The following is a 22,274-nucleotide window of genomic DNA, read 5'->3' on the forward strand; positions in this document are numbered from 1 at the left end:
CGCAGTCCACTTCTTTCCCACAGAGTAATAATTGATACCTTGACGAACAAAACGATGATCTAACTCACTCGTTGAGGATGAAGTCCTAGTTGTAGTTGGCTTCCTTCGTCTTATTTTTTTTGTCTTATTTTTTTGTCTTAAAATTAGACATTAGACAAAAAAAATTAGACAGAAAAAATAAGACAAAAAAATAGGACAGAAAAAATAAGACAAAGAAAAGACAAAAAAAATAAGACAAAGAAATAAGACAAAAAAAAAAGATCAAAAAACTAAGGTGGCAAATAGCTAAATTGTATTAATTGTACTTGAGCTTAAATCGATCAGCAGGAAAAAATTAAAATGTAAAACCTAATTTTTTAGTAATTTTTAAGTTTTCAACGGAAATTATTGTGTAATATTTTTTGAGCTTGTCTGAGCCAAAAATATTTCGAGATTATTTTGTAGAGAATATGTTTTTCTATATCTACCAGCAAAAAGTTAAGCCTAATAGAAAAAAGTGTAAAAATATAAAAATTATATTTTTTATAAATTTCAAGTATTTGACCGGAATTATTTTAAGTCAACTATTTTTTTTTTTTTATCTACTGTTGTCTACCACACAAGTATTAAAATCCGCTTCTAAAACTTTGCTCCTCTTTCGTCTAGCCTAAATCTGTACGCGGAGACTTTTGCTAAAAATTATCTGAAATTTCATGAAACATTTGTAAATATTTCACATTATCCTGTACTTGTGATTTTTATTCTATAGTTTTGTCGTTGATGTCAGATTGTATTGTTCAAGCCCACGTGTTTTGATGCCAACCTCACTTTTATTTTGACATTTTATGCTTAAAATATAGTATAGTATTTAAGCGCTTGAACTTGCTCGCGATCGTCATTTCGCTTGTGATTATTAATTTAAATTTGCTCTATTTTTAAGTTTAATTGTTGGCCCCAACTTCCAGGCCCTGATCATTAGTATCAATATTCTTCCAAGATTGCTGGAATCTTTCAAAAGTCGATACATTTGGACCTGACATTGCCGGTAAACAAGTTTGGCATGCTTTTTGAAGAACTAACTCATACATGTGATGTCGGCAAGCGAAATAAAGAAATTTTTTTTCTAAAATACGCTCTAACAACACACATGCACCACTGTATGGCCTTACAATAGTAAACATAATGAATTAAAAGAGAAGATTTGTCAAACGTTGAGTGAAGTTTAGTTTACCTGAATTGGAAGCCGTGGTATCGAAACATAAGCCTTTGATGCAGTTTGTAAGTCCCCATCTGTCCAATAGATCAATTATCGACATAGCTTGATGCTCTCCTGTCCCGCTTTCAATTTTCGGTATGCCAAGTAATTGTTCAAAATTCAAGCCAGATACAAGAACTGCAAGCCTATCTACTTTATGATAGATACAAATATTACAATAGTAAACATAATGAATTAAAAGAGAAGATTTGTCAAACGTTGAGTTGAAGTTTAGTTTACCTGAATTGGAAGCCGTGGTATCGAAACATAAGCCTTTGATGCAGTTTGTAAGTCCCCATCTGTCCAATAGATCAATTATCGACATAGCTTGATGCTCTCCTGTCCCGCTTTCAATTTTCGGTATGCCAAGTAATTGTTCAAAATTCAAGCCAGATACAAGAACTGCAAGCCTATCTACTTTATGATAGATACAAATATCCTGAAGAAATTTTGTATCCCGGTGAAAGATAAGATTTCCAAGAAATAGAATGTTATTCCTTAAATCATCTACAATATCTTGCCTAGCTTCGAGTCGACGTCTTCGAACAGTGTTGTAGCTCAAATTAGTGTCTTCTATAGGCACCCCTAAAGACTCAGAGACTGCACCAAGAATACATACTGCGTTTCTGTTACTGTTATTCGTTCAATCAAGAGCGCTCACTACTGCAGGACTTACGACGTCGATTTTTCTTTGTTTTTTAATATTTTCTGAATAAGGATCTTCTAAATCTGAAGTGTGTCGTTTTAAATAATCGGAAAATGATGAAATCGATTTTTCAAGCTCGTGTTCAGATGATGAATAAAAATATGTACTTTGACTTGTACCTAAAAATTAGAATTAATTGATAAAAAAATCATTATTATTAATACAAAAGAGATATACAGGGTGTCTCTGAAGTGGCGGGAGTAATTGTTGGGGTCGATAGAGAAAAAAATACTGAATCGAAAGTTCCTGAGCCAAAAATTTTTTTGGGCCATAGAATTTGAGTTATGAATTAAAAACGATAGCCAATCAGAAGCGCGCTATTCGAGAAATGAAAATGAGCGGGGAAGTAGAGGAGACGCGAGAGTGAGATGCTGCAATAGCAGCTTACTCGCTCACACAAAGCCGAGCATGAGAGGGGATTGTGACGCTATGAGCCGAGTACGTAAGTGTGAATGAGTGGATGTATGAGGTCGCAAGCGGACGGCTTAATGTATGAGTGTGTGTCCGTGTATCGCAGCATTATTGGAGGCGTTGTAACGCTGAATTAAAGCTAACCGGGTACTCTAAGACAGAGGAAAAATTTTAATTTTTATTTTTATTCGAAAAAATTTAATAAAAAAAAATAAAAAGGCCCAAGATTTAACCAGACCCACAGAAACGGAGAGTAAATTTTTAATTCTCATTTATTTTGCTGGGGATTATTTTCAAATACAAAAAAAAAAAAGGCTAAGATTCAACTGGAATCCAAAAAGAGATGGATGAAAAAATTTTATTTTTTATTTTTAATCAGCAAAATTATTTTTCTTTAAAAAAAAGCCCAAACTCGACTGAAGCAAGAAAAAATGATTGAAAAATTTTATTATTAATTTTCAATCAACAAAATTATTATAAAAAAATAAATGGGCCCAAGTCTCAACCGGACCCAAACAAACGGATAAAAATTTTTATTACTTACTTAATTTGCTGGAAATTATCTTTAAAAACGAAAAAATGCCCAAGACTCGATCGGATCCAAAAAAATAACAGTACAAAAAATTTTTTCCTTATTTTCAATCAGCAAAATTGTTTCTTTTAAAAAAGGCCCAATCTCGACTGGAGCAAAAAAATGATTAAAAAATTTTATTATTAATTTTCAATCAACAAAATTATTTAAAAAAAAAAATAGTCCGCAGACTCAACCGGACCCAAACAAACAGATAGATAGTTTTAATTACTTATTTATTTTGATGGGAATTATTTTAAAAAACGAAGAAAATCGCCCAAGACTCGACCGGACCAAAAAAAAAAAAAATAAATTGAAAAATTTTGTTTTCATTTTCAATCAGCCAAATTAATTTCTTTTCGAAACAAGGCCCAATCTCAAACAGACTAAGAGAAACTAATTAAAAAATTTTATTTTTATTATTAATCAAATATTATTTAAAAAAAGAAAATAAGCCACAGACTTAACCGGACTTAAACAAACGGATAGAAAATTTTTATTACTTACTTAATTTGCTGGAAATTATCTTTAAAAACGAAAAAATGCCCAAGACTCCATCAGACCGAAAGGGAGATGAATAAAAAAATTTTACTATTCATTTTTAATCATCATAATTAACTTTTTTATAATAAAAGGCTCAATTTCGACCGGACCCAGAAAAAATGATCCAAAAATTTTATTTTTATTGTTGATCATCAAAACTAATTAAAAAAACAAATGAGGCCCTAGACTCAACTGGACCCAAACAAACGGATAAATAATTTTTATTACTTATTTATTTTGCAGGAAATTATTTTTGAAAACGATAAAAATGCCCTAGACTCGACCAGACCCGAAATAAAATAAATTGAAAATCTTTGTTTTTCTATTTTTAATCAGCAAAATTATTTTCCTTTGAAAAAGGGCCTGATCTCGACTGGAGCAAGAAAAAATAATTGAAAAGTTTTATAATGAATTTTTAATCAACAAAATTTTTTAAAAAAAGAAAATAGGCCCCAGACTTAACTGGACCCAAACAAACGGAAAGAAAACTTTTATTCCTGTTTTTTTTGTTGGGAATTATTTTTCGAAACAAAAAAATTGCCCAAGACTCGACCGAACCCGAAAAAAGATAAATCGAAAAATTTTATTTCTAAATATTAATTAACTAAATTATTAAGAAAAAAAAATAGACCCAAGACGCAGCAGGACCCAAATAAACGGATAGAAATTTTTTATTACTTGATCACCAAGATTAATTTTCCTTGAAAAGAAAGGCCCAATCTCAAACAGACTTCGAATAACTGATTGAAAAATTTTATTATCAATTATTAATTAACAACATTATTCTTAAAAAAATTAATATGCCCCAGACTCAATCGGACCCAAACAAACGGATCGAAAACTTTTATTTCCCATTCATTTTGCTAGGAATTATTTTTAAAAACGAAAAAATGCCCAAGACTCGACCAGAGCCAAGAATAGAAGAATGCAAAAAAATTTATTTTCTCTTTTCAATAACAAACAAAAATTTATTGAACAAAAATCAGCCTAATCTTGACAAGACGATAAAAACTGATTGAAAAAATTTATTATCAATTATTAATTGACAAAATTATTTCAAAAAAGAAAATAGGCCCCAGACTCAACCGGACCAAAACGAACAGATAGAAAATTTTTATTACTTATTTCTTATGCTCGGAATAATTTTTGAAAACAGAAGGAATTGCCCAAGACTCAACCGGACCCAACCAAACGGATGGAAAACTTTCATTTCTCATTTATTTTGCTGGGAATTATTCTGTAAAATAATTTTTCAATTAATCGTCAGGTAAAATGTCAAAAAATAAATTAAAACAAACATTGAACTCAAGTCCCAATAATTTTGATATTTTAATTAAAATTATTTTTTAATTAATTGACAGGTAGATGTCAAATTATAAATTAAGAAAAAAATTGAACTCAAGTCCGAATAATTTTGATATTTTTATTAGAATTATCTATCAGTGAATTAACAGGTAGAGTGTCAAATTATAAATTAAGAAAAAAATTGAACTCAAGTCCGAATAATTTTGATATTTTTATTAGAATTATCTATCGGTGAATTAACAGGTAGAATGTCAAATTATAAATTAAGAAAAAAATTGAACTCAAGTCCGAACAATTTTGATATTTTTATAAAAATTATTTTTTAATTAATTGACAGGTAAATAAATAATAAATTAAAAAAAAAAAATTGAACTCAGGTCCTGATAATTTTGATATTTTAATTAAAGTTGTTTATCAATCAATTGACTGTTAAAATCCTGAATAATAAATTAAAAATAAATCGCACTCATGTTCTCATAATTTTGATCTTATAATTGAAATAAATTTCTAATGAATTGACGGGTAAAATCCCAAGTATCAAATTAAGTAGTAATCGCACCCAAGCCCTGATAATTTTGATATTTTAATTTAAATTATTTATCACTTAATTGATAGGTAAAATGTCAAATGATAAATTAACAAAACATTGAATTCAAGTCCTTATAATTTTGATATTTCAATTTAAATATTCTTTTTATTCACTGACAGGTAAAATGTCGAAGAAAATATGAAAAAGAAATGGCATTCACGTTTTAGTAATTTTGATATTTTAGTTTCCCTTTTTCTTAGCAAAGAAATCATTTCAAAAAATCTACAGGTGTTTCGGCAGTTCAAGGATAACTTTACTTTAATGTTATTAGTTTGCATTCACATCATTACACTTTACTCCTTTTATTAAGCAATTAAGATTCCAGTTGAATCTTAGCCTTTTTTTTTTTTGTATTTGAAAATAATCCCCAGCAAAATAAATGAGAATTAAAAATTTACTCTCCGTTTCTGTGGGTCTGGTTAAATCTTGGGCCTTTTTATTTTTTTATTAAATTTTTTCGAATAAAAATAAAAATTAAAATTTTTTCCTCTGTCTTAGAGTACCCGGTTAGCTTTAATTCAGCGTTACAACGCCTCCAATAATGCTGCGATACACGGACACACACTCATACATTAAGCCGTCCGCTTGCGACCTCATACATCCACTCATTCACACTTACGTACTCGGCTCATAGCGTCACAATCCCCTCTCATGCTCGGCTTTGTGTGAGCGAGTAAGCTGCTATTGCAGCATCTCACTCTCGCGTCTCCTCTACTTCCCCGCTCATTTTCATTTCTCGAATAGCGCGCTTCTGATTGGCTATCGTTTTTAATTCATAACTCAAATTCTATGGCCCAAAAAAATTTTTGGCTCAGGAACTTTCGATTCAGTATTTTTTTCTCTATCGACCCCAACAATTACTCCCGCCACTTCAGAGACACCCTGTATATGATTGTATATGAAAAATGGCCAAATGTAATCATATATAATTATATATAACTATATTTGTGAGGAAGTGAATTAAATATAAACCAATATTTGTGTTTAATAATCTAATTAAATCTTTATTTAAACTTCTAAAATATAATTAAATGATATTGTAAAAATATAACGAAGAATATAGAGATAATAATTAATATAGTAAGGCACGTGTTAGCACGTAATACCGCCAAGAGTACATAGCACGAGAAAGAATAAAAGAATGTAGGGGAGAGGAGTCGTATGCGCCGTCAAGCGGCGCGTAGATCGCCGCCAACTCACTAGCGATAATAATAATAAGCTTAAGCTGGCTTGGGTAAATCTCGACTTCTTAACAATATTTCATTATAAATTTGTTACATCTAATTAATTATTGGGTTAATTTTATGAATACAGTATTTAATATGGTCCTACGCTATTCTCGATAACCAATTAAAATGGAAAAAAAAATGTTTCATAACTACATATAATACCAGCGGTCACCAATACACCTATTACTCTGCTCAATGCGGCTTAAGGGGGTATTCTGGTCTAGAGACATGAATTTTAGGTAATTTTTGAAGTGCTGTAAAAAAAAAGCAAGCAATATTTTTACCATCAATTTTTTTATACATTATTTATTCACATTAGAAGCATATAAAAAAATTAAAAAGTGAAAAAAATTCAAAATTCTGTTAGTTATCAGCTGATGGAGTGGGGCGTCTCAAACATTTGGTGCCTGACCATACCCACGATTTTAACTCTCCTTGCAATCTGAAATCAAAAAATAAAAAAGATTATCAATCTACAATAATGTCGCAATGTCTGGAACTACGGAAAAGTTACAAAAAAATTTTTTTACAAAATGGCGACTGCCTAAAGAGAAAAAAATTAGGAATACGGTAGACCCTGAAGGCCATCCGTGCAACTTCCCGTTAATTCCATGCCTAGGTGCATGAAACTGCAGTAATAATGTTTTTGAGCTCTTCGAGCTCAAAAATACAATTTGTGTATTATTTTGAGCTCTTCGAGCTTAAAAGTCTGATAGCCCTGGTTAAAAATATTGATTGAAAAGGATTGAAAATGATGAAATTAGAATACTTTTGAATAATTTCAATTCTTTTTCATGTATATATAGATATACAGTTCACAGAGGATGACTGATTCCCAATACTTTTCAATCAATATTTTTAATCAGGGAGAAGTATTATAGAACAATATTCTTTAAATTTTCAAACCGCACTAACTTTTCAATAAATCAACTGATTTTCACGCAGTTGGCAGAATTTGACGCCATTTTTTTAGTTTCATGATGAATCTTCAAGTTTGAATTGATAAAACTAGGAAATTTGGAGTAATTCCAAAAAAACACTTTTTGGTTTTTTTTTATTCATGATATTTCTTGAACGAATTGACCAATTTTGATCGGCTTGACAGCAATCGACGTAATTTTTTCATGCTAATAGCTGATTAGTTTTTGAAATCGATCAGTGCAGCCGTTTAAAAGTAATTCCAAAAAATGTCGGAGTTATGTTAAAAAAAACACTTGTTTCCAAATATTTTATCGAGGATATCTCTCGAACCAATCAACCGATTTCCCCGCTTTTGGCGGCGATCGACGCGATTTTTTAAGCTCTAAAATTATTCTATATCGTCAAAAACGATCCGAGAAGAAATGACGAAGTTATATCAAAAAAACACTTTTTTCGATTTTCTTTCGTTCACGATATCTCTCGAACGAATGAACCGATTTTGACCGGATTGGCGACGATCGGCGTGGTTTTTCAAGCTTAAAGGCGGATTAGTTTTTAAAGTTGATCGATAGAACCGTTTAAAAGATATTCCAAAAAAAAAACACTTTCGAAAATGATTTTTTTCTTTTTTTTTTTGAGATTTTTCAAGATTTCTTAAAATCTATCGGTCTGAATCGGTTCAAATTTTCAGAAAATCTAAGTTTGGGGGAACTCTTTAGAACGCCGTTTAGTTCGTTCCGATCGGTTCAGTCGTTCAAAAGTTATAAGCGGGTCACACACACACACACACACACGCGCGCACGCGCGCGCGCGCACATATATATATATATATATATATATATATATATATATATATATATATATATATATATATATATATATACATATATATATATACAGTGACAACATCGCGGGAGTAATCAGAGAAGCTTCCTAGGACCTCAAATGTCGAGATCTGATGAAAACTCGATTTTTTCAAAACGGAGTAAAACCAATAACTTCCCGATTTTTGAATATCTTCGATTTTCTTAGTGGGAAGTTAAAAATTTTTGTACCCCTTTTTTGAACATTCTTCGATTTGTTAAAAATAGTAAGAATAAAAATTGAGGGATGGCCGTAGTTCTGGACGTAGACAAGTCTCTAAAGAAGACTCTTTTAAAATTTCAAGTAAATAGGTTGGACAGAACCTGAGAAATCGTGGGTATCTGATTCAAAAAGACAGTTCCGAGAAAAACACGTTTAAAGTTTCAAGTAAAATTTTTGCAGCCTATGTCAAAAAATTATATTTTTAACTTACATTTATTCAATCTGCCATTCCTGCTGCATACATCGGACCTTCTTCGACTTCGAAAAAACTATTTTCGGCGTTTCTGTTTTCTATTCGAGCAGTTCTGGCCTCTTTTGATGTGCTGGATACTCGTATCTCGGAGCGGTCAATTTGGGCGTTGTCTCGTCTGATATCAAACGCATGCGCTTCTGGACCAATTTTCACTCCTATAATCGTCATCATCTTCAATATCAGTATAAAGCCTTCATTAAAAATACATACCGCAATAAATGTTGCAATTTCAATGATCTGAGACCCGGAATGGATATGCTTTGGAGCGTAAGTCCATATCAGCGAGTTTAGAGACTCATTATTATTTTGAGTTTCTGAACGCAAACATCAAGTCAATAACTCTTCTGATGATAAACTCTCGTAAATTGGCTTTGTAATTTTCAAAACTTTATCACACAGAGGAGGATTTTCGAGGTCAAGCTCGTCTAATGTTCCTTCAGATGCAGCTTTTTGCCACTTACGCCAACTCTCCGCACCAGGTGGGCAATACATATGTTGTGGGCTTGTATTTGTAGAACTATTATAGTAGTACGTTGCCCGAATTGAATTTCTCATGTTCTCAACAGAATCAGGATGCCGGCGAATCGCTAAGCCATAGTATAACGACAATTTATTGATGACTTTATCAGTTAATTTGCCTACACCTTTTCCACCAACCCCTGTATTATCTTTTTTCGCTTTTCGTAGCCTCGCACCCATTCTTTTTTGGACGTGTCTTACGCACTCTTTTTTTTAGATAAGTGGGTCACCATCGTAAGGATCTATATCAAGTATACCCTTGAACGTCTTAATGTCACCATCTCCAATATACTTTACGTATTTCATGCCGTGTTTTTCCTTCGATCTACAGAACATTTCGACGATAGCATCAACTTCCATTTTGTCCGCACTTCCTTTATGGTTTTTTGTACAGGATTCTTCATGATCTTCATACCAATTGTTGTATGCAAAAACATCGGAATTTTTCTTATTTTTCCAAACATTGCAGCCTTGACAAAAACTGGATTTGACCACGGTATCAACGACCTTCTTACAATTTTTTACTACAAGTGTAGTTACTCCGAATAGCGAATTAAAACCTCTTTTTTTCCATGTGCCATCGCCGGATACAGTGAAATCCGTTGGATTGTCATTAGAATCAGAAGCTGAAATTCACTCTTTTTCTTCATTCACAGCTTTAGAGATAATGAAATCATAAACTGTAGATGCGACCACGTGTATGTTTTTGACACAAGCGTAATAAGTAGAGATTGATATTCCTTGACAAATATCCATTATGCTGCAGAAGATATTTAATCCTTCCCGGCCAACTCCCAAAAGCCACATAGCAAATATCACTCGTCAGTTTACTTCGAAGGATTTGTCAACGAATGGACATGATGGAATGTAGCGTAGAGTATCGCAACTGCATTGTAATGCAAATTTGAACCCGAGTCCGCGTTGAGCCGTTCGTGAAAATCGAATCTCGTTGTTGCATGTAGTACACGGAACAAACAAAGAAATCGCTGAAAAGACCGTGAAAAACTCCAAAACACAGTAGCCGTAATTATTATCTATAATCACCTCTTCATCATTTGATTTCCTCAATTTTGCTGCTGATACACTCGTAAAACTGGTGTTTTCCTGTTCCGTAAATCTATTGCCGTGAAATCGCCTTTTTTTGTCGCTCTGGACGTGTAATCCTTCGCGCTGAGGATTTTTAATCCGTTTTATTTAAAAAAAAATTGAAAGAATCACTCAAAGAATTTTCATTTTACTCACAGCACATACGTTCACGTGGTTTACAGGTTAAAATTCAACTGTTAGCCGCTAGATGTAAGCGAATACTGAATATGAAAGACACAGGTCACTTAGAGTTATTGTATTACAGTGTATATATTGTGACGTGGGGCCTTGACAGACCCGCAGTCACGAGCACAGCTCTACTTAATTGATAATTTTTTTTGGTTACTTCATTTAAAATTCAGATTTATCTTTATTCGCCGCGACCCAGTCGCCATCTAGAGACTGCCAGGCGAGTACGGCGAATCCCGCAGCTCGAAAGCGCGGCGCCGATAATTATTTGAAATAACTATTATTCTGTTAGCATCAGTTAGAAGTAAACTAGAATTAAGTTAGTATTAAGTATTTGGTAAGTACCCCGATAAAAGCCACTTACTAACGACGAGTCAACCTGTGACATAACGCCGGATTCCACGCCGACCAGCAAACCCAGAGAACAGCCAAAAACCAATCTCTCATCAAACCGCTGCTCCACAATTTGAGAGACGTGAACACATGATATTGATGCCAATTATTATCAATCAGTATTACGCCGGCATTTGGATAAGCTTCAGGAAGAGCCACTAGAAGGCGCGTCGATGCCATTGTCTACCATCAATTTGAGAAGTTCAAAAATGGTAACAGCGCCAGCTAACGGCCTGCAGGTCAACTCCGTAGCCAGCGAGTGGCTACGGATAAGAAGAAGAAACGGAAAAGGCGAGAGCTTCTTCGACGTAACCGCCTGGTAGTGTTCACCTCGTGTTTATTTAATTTTTGTCGGACTTTGTAATTAATTAATTTACATACAAAAATCGCCGACCGTCAGATTCGACACGTATTAGTGCCGATTTTGGGGATAACGCCGTACCGACGTTTCTTTTGGTGAGATTTTGGTCGAGAGTTTGGCCAGGATCAACCTGGAGAGGAGCTGCCTTCGCCGCCACCCGCTCAACACCCGCCGACGCCATCCAGACGACACCGATCTGCAACGTAAGTGGCTTTTGTTGTTAGGGTGATAGCTCGTGGAACCGCTAGCTACATTATTATTTCTTTTTTATTATTATTTTTTATTTTTTTATTTTTATTTTTTTATTTATTCAATTATCCGGAGATTGAGGCCAGTTGTTGTTACGTTTGAGTTCCACGAGGTATCTCCGGGGTACCTCCTCACCAAAAGTTCCCTGAGTGGTCGACGCCATTGGGGCTCGATCAAAAATTGTTCTTTGTGAAAATTGTCATCATTGTTAAATTTGAGTGATTGCTGCCACTACTGGCTACCGCAAGCGAGGCGCCGCCTATTTTCGAGCTTCGGTGGTCCCGTCGGGGCTAAGGGTAACACAGTTACCGACTGCGGGTTACGGAGAGGTAATTCAGAGCTCCGGTAATTGAGCATCGATCCGCGATCTGATCGATCAATTATCCGCCGCTCGGTTAGCATCGAATTGCTGATTCCGACCTTAACTGCCGAATGATATACCGTTTCGAGCACCGTTGGTTCTGGTGTTAGCTACATATGAATGCGCATCAATTTGAAAATTACCGTGATTATTATTCGAATATTGGTCTGAATATTACTTGATTATTAATGTTGTTATTATTTAAATAATTACCGTGATTATTATTTAAACATTGTTTTGAATATTACTTGATTATTAATTTTTATTATTATTTAAATAATTACCGTGATTATTATTTGAATATTGTTTTGAGTGTTACTTGATTATTATATTTGTTGTTATTTAAATAATTACGGTGATTATTATTTGAATATGGTTTTGAAGATTTCTTGATTATTATTTGAAATTGTTGGAATTACGAATTTGACTATTACTTGAGCATTAGTTGAATATTTGGCAGGATTATTATTGAACATTATTTGAATTATTGAGTTGATGATTAAATTGGGTATTACTCGCCTGATTCACATTATTATTATTCTGATTTGTCTACGTTAGTAGTTTGATTTTGTTTGCGATTATTACCCGAGTTGATTACGATTGTTGTTTTGTATTTCGATTTATCTGGAACTGATTATTTCACCAAACCGAGTATATTGTTTTTATTTAGTAATAAATTGTTATTCGTTTCGGAACCTCTTGGTTATTTCTTTCTAGGAACCCGCCGCCCTGAGTAGAGTTAGTTTACTATTAAGTTGTTCCTGATTTAGGTTGTCGAGGATTGGAGCATCCTGAATTGTTCCTGGCGCTCAATAACCGACTACGACGAACAAATACGCCAATTATCTTGGACCTGTTGGCTCATCGACGTATCCCGAGCTTATCGGCCATTATATATATATATATATATATATATATATATATATATATATATATATATATATATATATATATATATATGTATGTATGTAAAGAAACAATGACCCCAAAACAGTCACCGGGGTTACCACGTGTAGTTCACACTCATTTAAAGAGCTGTGAATACACTTAAAAATCTGCAAGTCGGTTTCTTCAAGCCTCCTCAACTATTTTGTCAATCCTGAGAAAGGCCTACAACAGAAGGAAAATCCCCTGGGGATCCAGCCGGCTGGTGTCGGCGAAGAATTCAAGGAATTTAGCACTCAGAGACCCTCGTCATTAAAGCTGCTCCCTGGTCCGCCATTTGGTGATAAGTAAAATTTTGTAATTTACCTTTCGCGGCTATTGTGTAGGTTAACATTTTGTAAGTATGCACGTATGAAAAAGTTCTTTTTTTTTTTACTTCCCGCTAAGAAAATCGAAGATTTTCAAAAATCGGAAGTTATGGTTTTCACCCTGTTTTGCCAAAATCGAGTTTTCATCAGATCTCGACGTTTTAAGGTCTCAGAAAGCTTCCCTGACTACTCTTGCGATGCTGTCTGTCTGTATGTACGCGCGCGCGCGCGTGTGTGTTGTGTGTTTGTGTGTAAACCTCTCATAACTTCTGAACAGCTCCATCGATTCTATCGCAGTTGACGCCAATTGAAAGGGCTTGACTGAGCTTAGATTTTAAATATGGTTTGGACCGATTCGGACTGGTCGATTTTCCGAAATCTCAAAAAAACTATGGAAAAAAAACCTTTTTAAATGTGGTTTTTTTTAATAACTTTCAAACGGCTTCACCGATCAATTCTAACATTAATCAGCTCTTAACATCGAAAAACAACGTTGATAGCCGCCAAGCCGTTTAAAATCGGTTGATTCATTCGTGAGTTTTCGTTGATGAAAAAAATCGAGAAAAAGTGTTTTTTTCGAATTACACTGAAATTTCAGGTCTAATCAATTTGTGTTTGAAAGTATATCATAGAGTTTGATAAATTACGTCGAATGCCGCTAACCGCGTGAAAATCGGTTCATTCATTCAAAAGTTATTGCGATTTGAAATTTAAAAAAATAGTGATTTATTAAACTTCTATCAAACTTTTGAGCTCGGAGAGCTCAAAACTACACGAAAATTGTATTTTTGAACTCGAAGAGCTCAAAAACATAATAAGTGCAATTTCGAGCGCTTAATTACGAATGTAGCAGGAAGTTGCAGGGATGGTATTCAGGGTCGACCGTTTTTCTAATTTTTTTATAATTAAAAGCGTGATACTAGAATTATAAGACGTTAGTAGTCATTGTTAATAAGAAATTATAAACAAACAAAAAAATTTGTTACCGTATACTAAGAAATTGTACAGAAAACTAAAAACTATTGATATGTCCCAGAGTCCAAAGAGACATTAGTGAAATGCCTATGATAAAGGCTAAAAATTAAGAAATCTTTCACCTTCCTTGACTCTTTTTTGCAGTTTGTCTAGGATTCTCCCGCAGACGACCCCACCCACGATACTCCTGGTCCAGGCTCATGCAGCAGGACTGTCTAGTCGGAATTGTCTCTTGTCTTTTTTTTTTATTCTTATCTTTTCTTCATTTTAAGCTAAAATTAAGTGGCGCCCTAACATGGTCAAAATATATCTTCGATTTTTCACAGGAACATAATAAAATAATTAATTTACAAAATTGTAAATGGAGTATATTCGCGGGAAATTAAGTAAATAAAAAAATTACTTCATTACATTTGGCGCCCTACCGGTTTAGTGGGTATCTAGAAAAACTGCTAAAATAAAAGAATTTAATAATAAATAATAATAATGCTAAATAATCAAATAAAATTGAGCCTCAGTTGGAGTCACACGGTCTGGCGTACGCTTCCCACTGATGAAAAAAAAATCTCAAAACGCCCTTTTTAAAACAATAATGACTCGTAGTTAAAAAAACCAACAATTGACAGAAAATATTGACCCTCATGACACCATTGACACATCAAAATATCAAACTAGAATAGACAAAAGTTACCCTTGAAATTGACCCACGTGTAACGCTAAACCGGGTATGAGATCTTATTTCTCGCAGTCCGAACACATCAGTAATTCAAGAAATCTGTGAACAAGCGCGTAGATTCTCCCATGGTCCAAGTTCAAACTTACTCTCCAGAGAAGACCTAGGACAATATAATTTTCCGGCAAACATTGATTCATTTTCTTCTGCAGCTACTTCAGTCTTGGAATGGGAGAGAACTGTGAGCAGTGAAGTAATTCAGACAGCAGCAGCTGTGAACAACTCTTCAGACACTACCACGCTATGGATACAGCTCAGAGAGGATCACACAGAAAACAGTTGGTCGGATTCCTGGCTGAAACGACGAGAACTAGATACATCCTTTTTAACAATCTATTCTGAATCGAGTAACAGTCAGGAGTCTACAGAGTCACCAACCGGATTTCGATAGAACCTAGGTAATACTCTTACGTCGAGTGAAATAATTAGCCTAGGTATTCTCACAGGGTCACGGTTCGAGACTGGAGAACAACTGAAAAACAAGGGCTCAGTAGGGCCAACATCCAGTTGTTTCCGGAGTCAAGGAGCCTTGCTAGAGGAAATTGCTGCTGCGCGCCGCTTAGCGCGCATACGAAGTAAGGGCCACGCCCAATTCGGTAATAAAACAATGAGTGGTAACCGAGAAGAAATGACGAGAGAAGAAAAATTACGTAGACTAAGTGTCACTAATCCAGAGCTACAAAGAAGGGTCGAGGAAAGAGAACGAGAATTGAACCGCAGGCGATAGGAGCTCGAACGGCTGGCAGAAGAAGCTATCGCGACTGTTCAAGAAAACCTTGAGCAACCATCTGCAGAAGACTTAGAGATTGAGGCAAAGTTCAACCGAGAGCTTGCACAATTAGAGGCTGAAGCAGAAAAAATCGCTCAACGAGAGCAAGGAGGACAAATAAGACTACCGGCCAGAACAGCTAGTGGGCCCACGATGCACACGTTATTAAAATTAGCAAGAGACAAACAAATTTTCTTTGGGGGCGAGAATGGTCAATCGGCGGAACTGTTCCTAGAGAATCTCAAGGAGTTCAAGTCGGATCAGAAACTCACGGACGAGGTAACTTTGCAGTTGTTGACCTATGTACTCACTAAGCAGCCATTGTTATGGTATAAGACTGGGAGGAAGCGTCGGAGAACTTTTAAACGGTTGGAGGAAGACTTCGAGCCGATGTATGAAGTCACTGTTGGAGACTCAAATTGTTATCAGAAATACTCGCATTGAGACAAGCACCGGGACAGCTGGCTCGGGACTTCATGATAGTAGTTCAAAGAAAATATGGGCAGATGGAACATCCTCCTCCAATGAAAGAAGTCCAGACGATTATAAGCGGGCTCAAATCCAAGCTTCGGACGGTAGCTTATGCATACACTAGAGACAGCGTAGAACAGCTGGCTAGTATTATGACCCGCTATGAACGAGATCAAGAAAAAGATCAACCTAAAAGGGAAAGTTGATCGAGAAACAGTCTCAAAAGACAGAAGAAGTGCACCTTTCAAGTCGAGCGCCCGCCGAAGCCCGTCAGATGAAAGTCACCTTCATTTTCTCGGGGATCTGCCAGATGCGTCAGAAGATGAAGGTCTCAAAATTGAGGAGGTTGAAGAATATGAGGCAGAGAACTTACCGACTCAACTGCACTTACACCAGACACCCCGACAGTTCACGAGGAGAGACAACAACTCACCGCTGGACTCCAGCCAACACAGCGAGATAGGAAGATTTCTCTGGGCGTTGAATACGGTGATGAAACAAATGCCTGGCTCTTCTCAAGGGCCTCAGACCCCAAATTGGCCAACACAAACATCCTGGCAAACGCCTCAATCAAAATAGAGGACCCAAAGTTCAGAAACGACCTTCGGTCCTAATATAAGTTCTAACCAGTCTCCTGTGAGGAGCGTGGTACTCAGAACCGACGGTAATATGCGCAGATGTATGAATTGTGGACAAATGGGACATTTGGCAAGCTCCTGCGATAATGATAGAGTACCTTACTGCTATAAGAGTAAAATAGTGGGACATGAGAATAAAGACTGTCCTCAGTACCCACCCGTATCGAGTTCAAAAAACGACCAGGCTCCTGTGAATCATTAATCGCGCTTCCCCAAGTGCATGAGCCCAGGAGGGGAGAAGATGGATGCAAGCTCGACAAAACACTGCTGAGTTCTCCCAGTGATTCCACGAACCTCGTAGAAGATCCTCCAGAAAATATAACTAAACCCCAGTCCGGGAATACACAACGAAGCACCTTAGACGAGCCTTCTTACACTGTGAAAAAACCTGCAGTAGTTACAGAATCATTGAATAGTCCTCAATCTGAGCATGATGACAGCAAGATAGCTCTCGATTATTTTGTGTCCAACGGCTCGACCACGTCGAATCCGTGAAGAAACCAGAAAAAAAAGAAACCTCAGTTCCGAGAGAACATCCAGAAGCAACTCCAGGTCTAGAAAATGATAAAAAAAGTGACAGTGGGAAAGCGGTAGTTGAAGAGGCTGAAATAATGAATCTCACTCTCGATGAAGACCTAGGTGATGACGATGATTCCATGGACATTTTAGCGGAAATGCTATTCTACCTGGAGCTGGTTGAAGATAAAGAGCTGCGCTAATTCAACTCTAGTGGGCCTATGCCTCCTAAAGAATTAATAATACAAGAAAACATGCACTCTGAATCTAGCAAAAATTTGGTAGAGTTTTTAGCGGCACTTTAAGCATCTACAACTCCAATTACAAGCTCCTTAGCACCGAATGCTATTTCACAAATCAAGTGTGAAGAACCACGCAAATTGATACGTGTTCTAGCAGAAGTCACGATAGCTGGACACAAAATAGAAGCACTAATTGACACAGGTAGTGATCGCACGTTTATTGACTCCTCTTTAGCAGAAATCCTACGCCTGCATGCGGTTGAACACGCCAGAGTGGACTCCAGCCTAGTGAGAGGCACTATCATCGGGAATGGATACGTAGTCCACTCCAGCGATCGGTTCGCGTCCTTGTTACCTCCTAATGTTGGTCAGTAACAATTATATCAGTTCCTTGAATTCGAGACTAACCACTTAAAGTTATATGTCTCAGGAGGCGGGAACCGCGCTTATGAGTAACCGTATGTCAAGGTTACACGAAGCTACACACTGTATACGCGATTAAAAACTGGATCATGGATTGGGTTAGGTCAGGCACAGCAGATGTATTAAGAATACATAGAGAGAAGATAAAAATAACCAAAATAAACAAATATATATATTAGGGTGATCCAAAAAAAAAAATTTTTTTTTTTCTTTCAAACAAGCTCAAAAGTTTCGTTTGGGTATAAAAAAATTACTGTGAAAAGATAAGCTCTTAATATTAATATTAAGGTTGTCCTCATCGCATTTTTTTAATTCCCATAAGAATAACATGGGAAAATTTTTTTTTGCTTCTTCAGATTTTTGTACCGTTCAAACGACTGATTGACCTATAAATTGCTGTTCTAATCTTTATAGAAAATTGAACGCTCTACAAAAAAGGTCTGATAACATTTTTTGATTTGTCCACGCGTTCAAAAGTTATTCAAGATCAAAGTTCAATTGTTCAAAAATTTGATCGAATTTTATAAATTACACTAAAACTGTTGGTTTCAGAGTCAAAATAAAAATCAAATTTATTGTCAAATATAAATTAGACTTCTGATAAATGTTGACCAATAATTTTTTTTTTCAATCAAATAAATATAATGTTTTTAAGGAATTTTCTTTGCAATAAATCAAATAACAATTTGGAAAACGTTGTCGATGGCCCCAAACAACCTGCAATAAATACTGCAACTGTTCTTCATCTTTAGTTAGGCAGCGGTTATATTCTTCAATTAATGCAACACCCCGTTCAGCAACGTCATTCGTTACTTTCAAAGTTTTGAAAAATTCTAGACATATTTTGTAGCTGTCATCATTAGGCAATGTAGAAATATCTTTTTCTATGAAATCAGAGGGTAAATCAAATTTTTTAAATAACTCCAATGAGTTTTTCGAATCAAAGTCGCTTAAATCCTTATCTAATAACGATTTTAAATTTATATCCTCCACATGATATCGCTGCTCCATTAATGTAGAGCCCTCTCGAGTGTAAATAGCATAAAGCATTTTCTTTTTAATATAGATCGGAACATTGTCATCAAATAATGATATTGTGGCCAACTCGTCATTTGAATACCTCAAATGTTCCTTTATCTTTCTGCAAGCGTCTTGTGATACCACCGAGTCAATTTTTCTATTTAAAATTAAATTTTTCATCAACTCTAGATCTTTGTGAGGTGCTAGAATAGCAGATGTTGCCGTGTACCAAGCTTTAATGTAAAATAAAATTACAAAGATACACAGTTGACGTAAACTTTTTATTCCACGAGGGGAAAGATGAAATTGATCCCGAAAAATAAACATTTTCAAACTATAGATAGCTTTTGACATCCATCGCGCATGATGCATAGCACCAGGGCGCTTGAAAGTGTACGTATCGGTTGGACAACTACCAAGAAAAATTAAAGATAATACCAAAAGCTCCCGGTAATCATCTCGAGGCTGAGACATCTAAAAAACCAAATTAATAAACAAAAGTTGAAAGTATTCGTTTTGATTGTATCAAGAAAATATAATGAACAATTTTTACCTGTAAGCAATCATTAATGAAATTAATAATTTTCATCTTATCTTCATTTAAAGCGCTTGCCACAGTTCCATCCTCTATTCCACTTTTATATTTGGTTTGATCAATGTCATCCCATTTTTTTTAAAAACGAAGGAAAATCGGGACGTTAGGACCAGATGGAGTGGTCCAAAAAACTTCAAAAACGCCTCGTAAAATAATTTCGAATAGATGATGACGACAAGGAAGCCACACCAATTTTCTCCCCAATGCTTTTTCAATTTGAACACATGTACCTTTATAAATGCCTACAACAAGAACAGATAAAAATATATAAAAACATGAGATGTTGATTTTAAAGCGAGAGGAGAGCATACCTACGCTCATGCTGAAGTCATGCAGTAGAAATCAAATATAATAATGTCGTAAGTACTTGTAATTATTAAATAAAGTTTACCTGTGTTGACAGCTGCAGTATCGAAACACATTGCTTTTACGTAAGGAGCAATGTTCCATTGATTCAACGTCGTAATAACAGCTAAAGCTTGTTGATAAGCAGTTCCACTATCAGCTTTAGGGACTCCAAGAAGCTGATCAACTCCAGAGACAGAAAGTAGAATTGCTAAATGGTCAACAGACTGTGAATCAGCCAGATCGGGCAAAATTTTACCGTCCCAGTGGACAACATAACGATCATCAGAACGGAATTCTTTTTTCAAATCTTGCGCAATGTTTGATCTATGTTTGATGCGCGCTCGATAAATTGTACCGTAACTTAAATTAAGAGTAGAAAGATCGATTCCTACGCTCTTAAAAGTAGCAGCTAAAACAAAAGTAGCATTTCTATTTGTTACTTTTGCTCGATCTAGTGCTGCACATAATTTGGGTGTCATCACATCAATTTTGTTTGGTTGACACTGTTGACTTAGCTGATTTTCAAAGTCAGATACAACATTTGATGTCTGACTAGATGTTGTTGCTGATAAACCAGATAGTAATACTGCGGATTTTTAGGTAACAAGCATCATATCAACAGCAAGTTCATCTGCATCTAAATAGCAAAAATTGTTTATATAAAACAGATAATTATAGTTGATTGAGAAAGTATACTGATAGGATTTCTTAGCATTTAAGAAATTATTTCTTTAACATTTTTTAAATACAAAGAAATGATGTTTAAGAAATAATTTCTTAAATACAAAAAAATCTTCTTAAATACTAAGAAATCCTTTTATCAATGTAAGTTTAAATTGTAATATAAACTTACCAGCCGAATCTACAACCATTATATCTTGATTTTGATCTTCTTGTTGTGTTAAAGTGTTATTATCAATAAATCCGAATCGATTTTTTTATCTTTGCCCGGTCAAAAATAACTTTTTCTCTTCATCAATGTATTTATTGACGTTCAGTTTGGCGATATCAAATAAATTTTTTAATTTTTGACAAAAATTTGATTCTTTCTTCCTTCCCCTTTGTGTTACTGATTTTTTGCGCTTATAATTCCTCTGCATCTTTTGACTTCATCTAATAAATTTGAGGTTTTTTTCGCGCAAATTGCTCACCACACGTTGGAATACCAGCTTCGGACCACTTTTCTTGAACTTTCGTTATTGTCAAATTGATACCGTGTTTATGTTGAAATTTGAAAACTTTTTTTTGGTAGAGAAATGCCGACATAACCTCTACCAAACTAGGAAGTTTGCGTCCACTAAAATTTTCAATTGGATCACTCAAAATACGACTCAAGTAATCCATGATCAAATGTGATTAAGCTCAAATAATTTTTTTATTTAATATTATGTTATAGATAATAGTAACTGCAAATAACTCTGACTTTGTTAAAATAAAAATGCTAAGGACAAAAATTTTTGGTTCAGTATGTTTATCATAATAATAACATAGCTCTGAAGCTCTGAGATACATCTATTGGGAAATAATTTTTTTTTCGACGGAGCAAGAAAATAATAGTGCTTATCGACTGAAAATTTAAAAGAACAAATTGACCATTTGTATCTGAAATTACAAAAATTTTTTTAAAGATATTTATTTATTTATGTTCCATCTTATAGCAATGGAATAAATGTTATTATTATTATTATTATTTATTAATTTTTTTTTCAATCTATTTTTTCCGATGACCACATGTATCAGAAGTCTAATTTATATTTGACAATTAATTTCATTTTTATTTTGACTCTGAAACCAACAGTTTTAGTGTAATTTATAAAATTCGATCAAATTTTTGAACAATTGAACTTTGATCTTGAATAACTTTTGAACGCGTGGACAAATCAAAAAATGTTATCAGACCTTTTTTGTAGAGCGTTCAATTTTCTATAAAGATTAGAACAGCAATTTATAAGTCAATCAGTCGTTTGAACGGTACAAAAATCTGAAGAAGCAAAAAAAAATTTTCCCATGTTATTCTTATGGGAATTAAAAAAATGCGATGAGGACAACCTTAATATTAATATTAAGAGCTCATCTTTTCACAGTAATTTTTTTACACCCAAACAAAACTTTTGATCTTGTTTGAAAGAAAAAAAAAAATTTTTTTTTTTTTGGATCACCCTACATCGCATAAAATGTGAGTGTATTCCATACATGCTTGTAACTTAAATATATATATAATAATAATAATAATAATAATAATAATAATAATAAGCGATGCTTGCTACGTGGCCTCCAAGCGGCGC

At 34.6% G+C, this 22,274-nt stretch overlaps 3 protein-coding genes across 9 annotated transcripts in view; 1 reads left to right on the forward strand and 2 right to left on the reverse strand.

Annotated features, from left to right (window-relative positions):
• The window catches only part of Grip (Glutamate receptor interacting protein), a 95,064-nt gene that overhangs the window by 17,778 nt on the left and 55,012 nt on the right, over window positions 1-22,274 (forward strand). Inside the window, exon 3 of one of the 7 annotated variants that reach the window (XM_074254769.1) lies at window positions 15,120-15,240. The exons of the other annotated variants lie outside the window; for them this stretch is intronic. Within the exon in view, the coding sequence (XP_074110870.1) occupies window positions 15,120-15,152 (33 nt within the window). The 3' untranslated portion in view covers window positions 15,153-15,240. Of the gene's footprint in view, window positions 1-15,119; window positions 15,241-22,274 lie in introns of those variants that run through there. 7 annotated transcript variants of the gene reach the window in all.
• LOC141535036 (uncharacterized) overlaps window positions 1-22,274 on the reverse strand; it is a 50,777-nt gene that overhangs the window by 12,449 nt on the left and 16,054 nt on the right. The window contains exon 2 of the mRNA XM_074254778.1: window positions 1,211-2,059. Within this exon, the coding sequence (XP_074110879.1) occupies window positions 1,211-1,559 (349 nt within the window). The 5' untranslated portion in view covers window positions 1,560-2,059. The remainder of the gene's footprint in view (window positions 1-1,210; window positions 2,060-22,274) is intronic.
• Window positions 6,974-22,274, reverse strand: part of LOC141535034 (uncharacterized) — a 68,980-nt gene continuing 53,679 nt past the window's right edge. Inside the window, exon 3 of the mRNA XM_074254776.1 lies at window positions 6,974-7,030. Within this exon, the coding sequence (XP_074110877.1) occupies window positions 7,014-7,030 (17 nt within the window). The 3' untranslated portion in view covers window positions 6,974-7,013. The remainder of the gene's footprint in view (window positions 7,031-22,274) is intronic.

The sequence above is a fragment of the Cotesia typhae genome, unplaced genomic scaffold, assembly GCF_013202065.1.
Source record: "Cotesia typhae breed Kobodo isofemale line unplaced genomic scaffold, CoteBio_Ctyphae scaffold_13, whole genome shotgun sequence".
Lineage (NCBI taxonomy): Eukaryota > Metazoa > Arthropoda > Insecta > Hymenoptera > Braconidae > Cotesia > Cotesia typhae.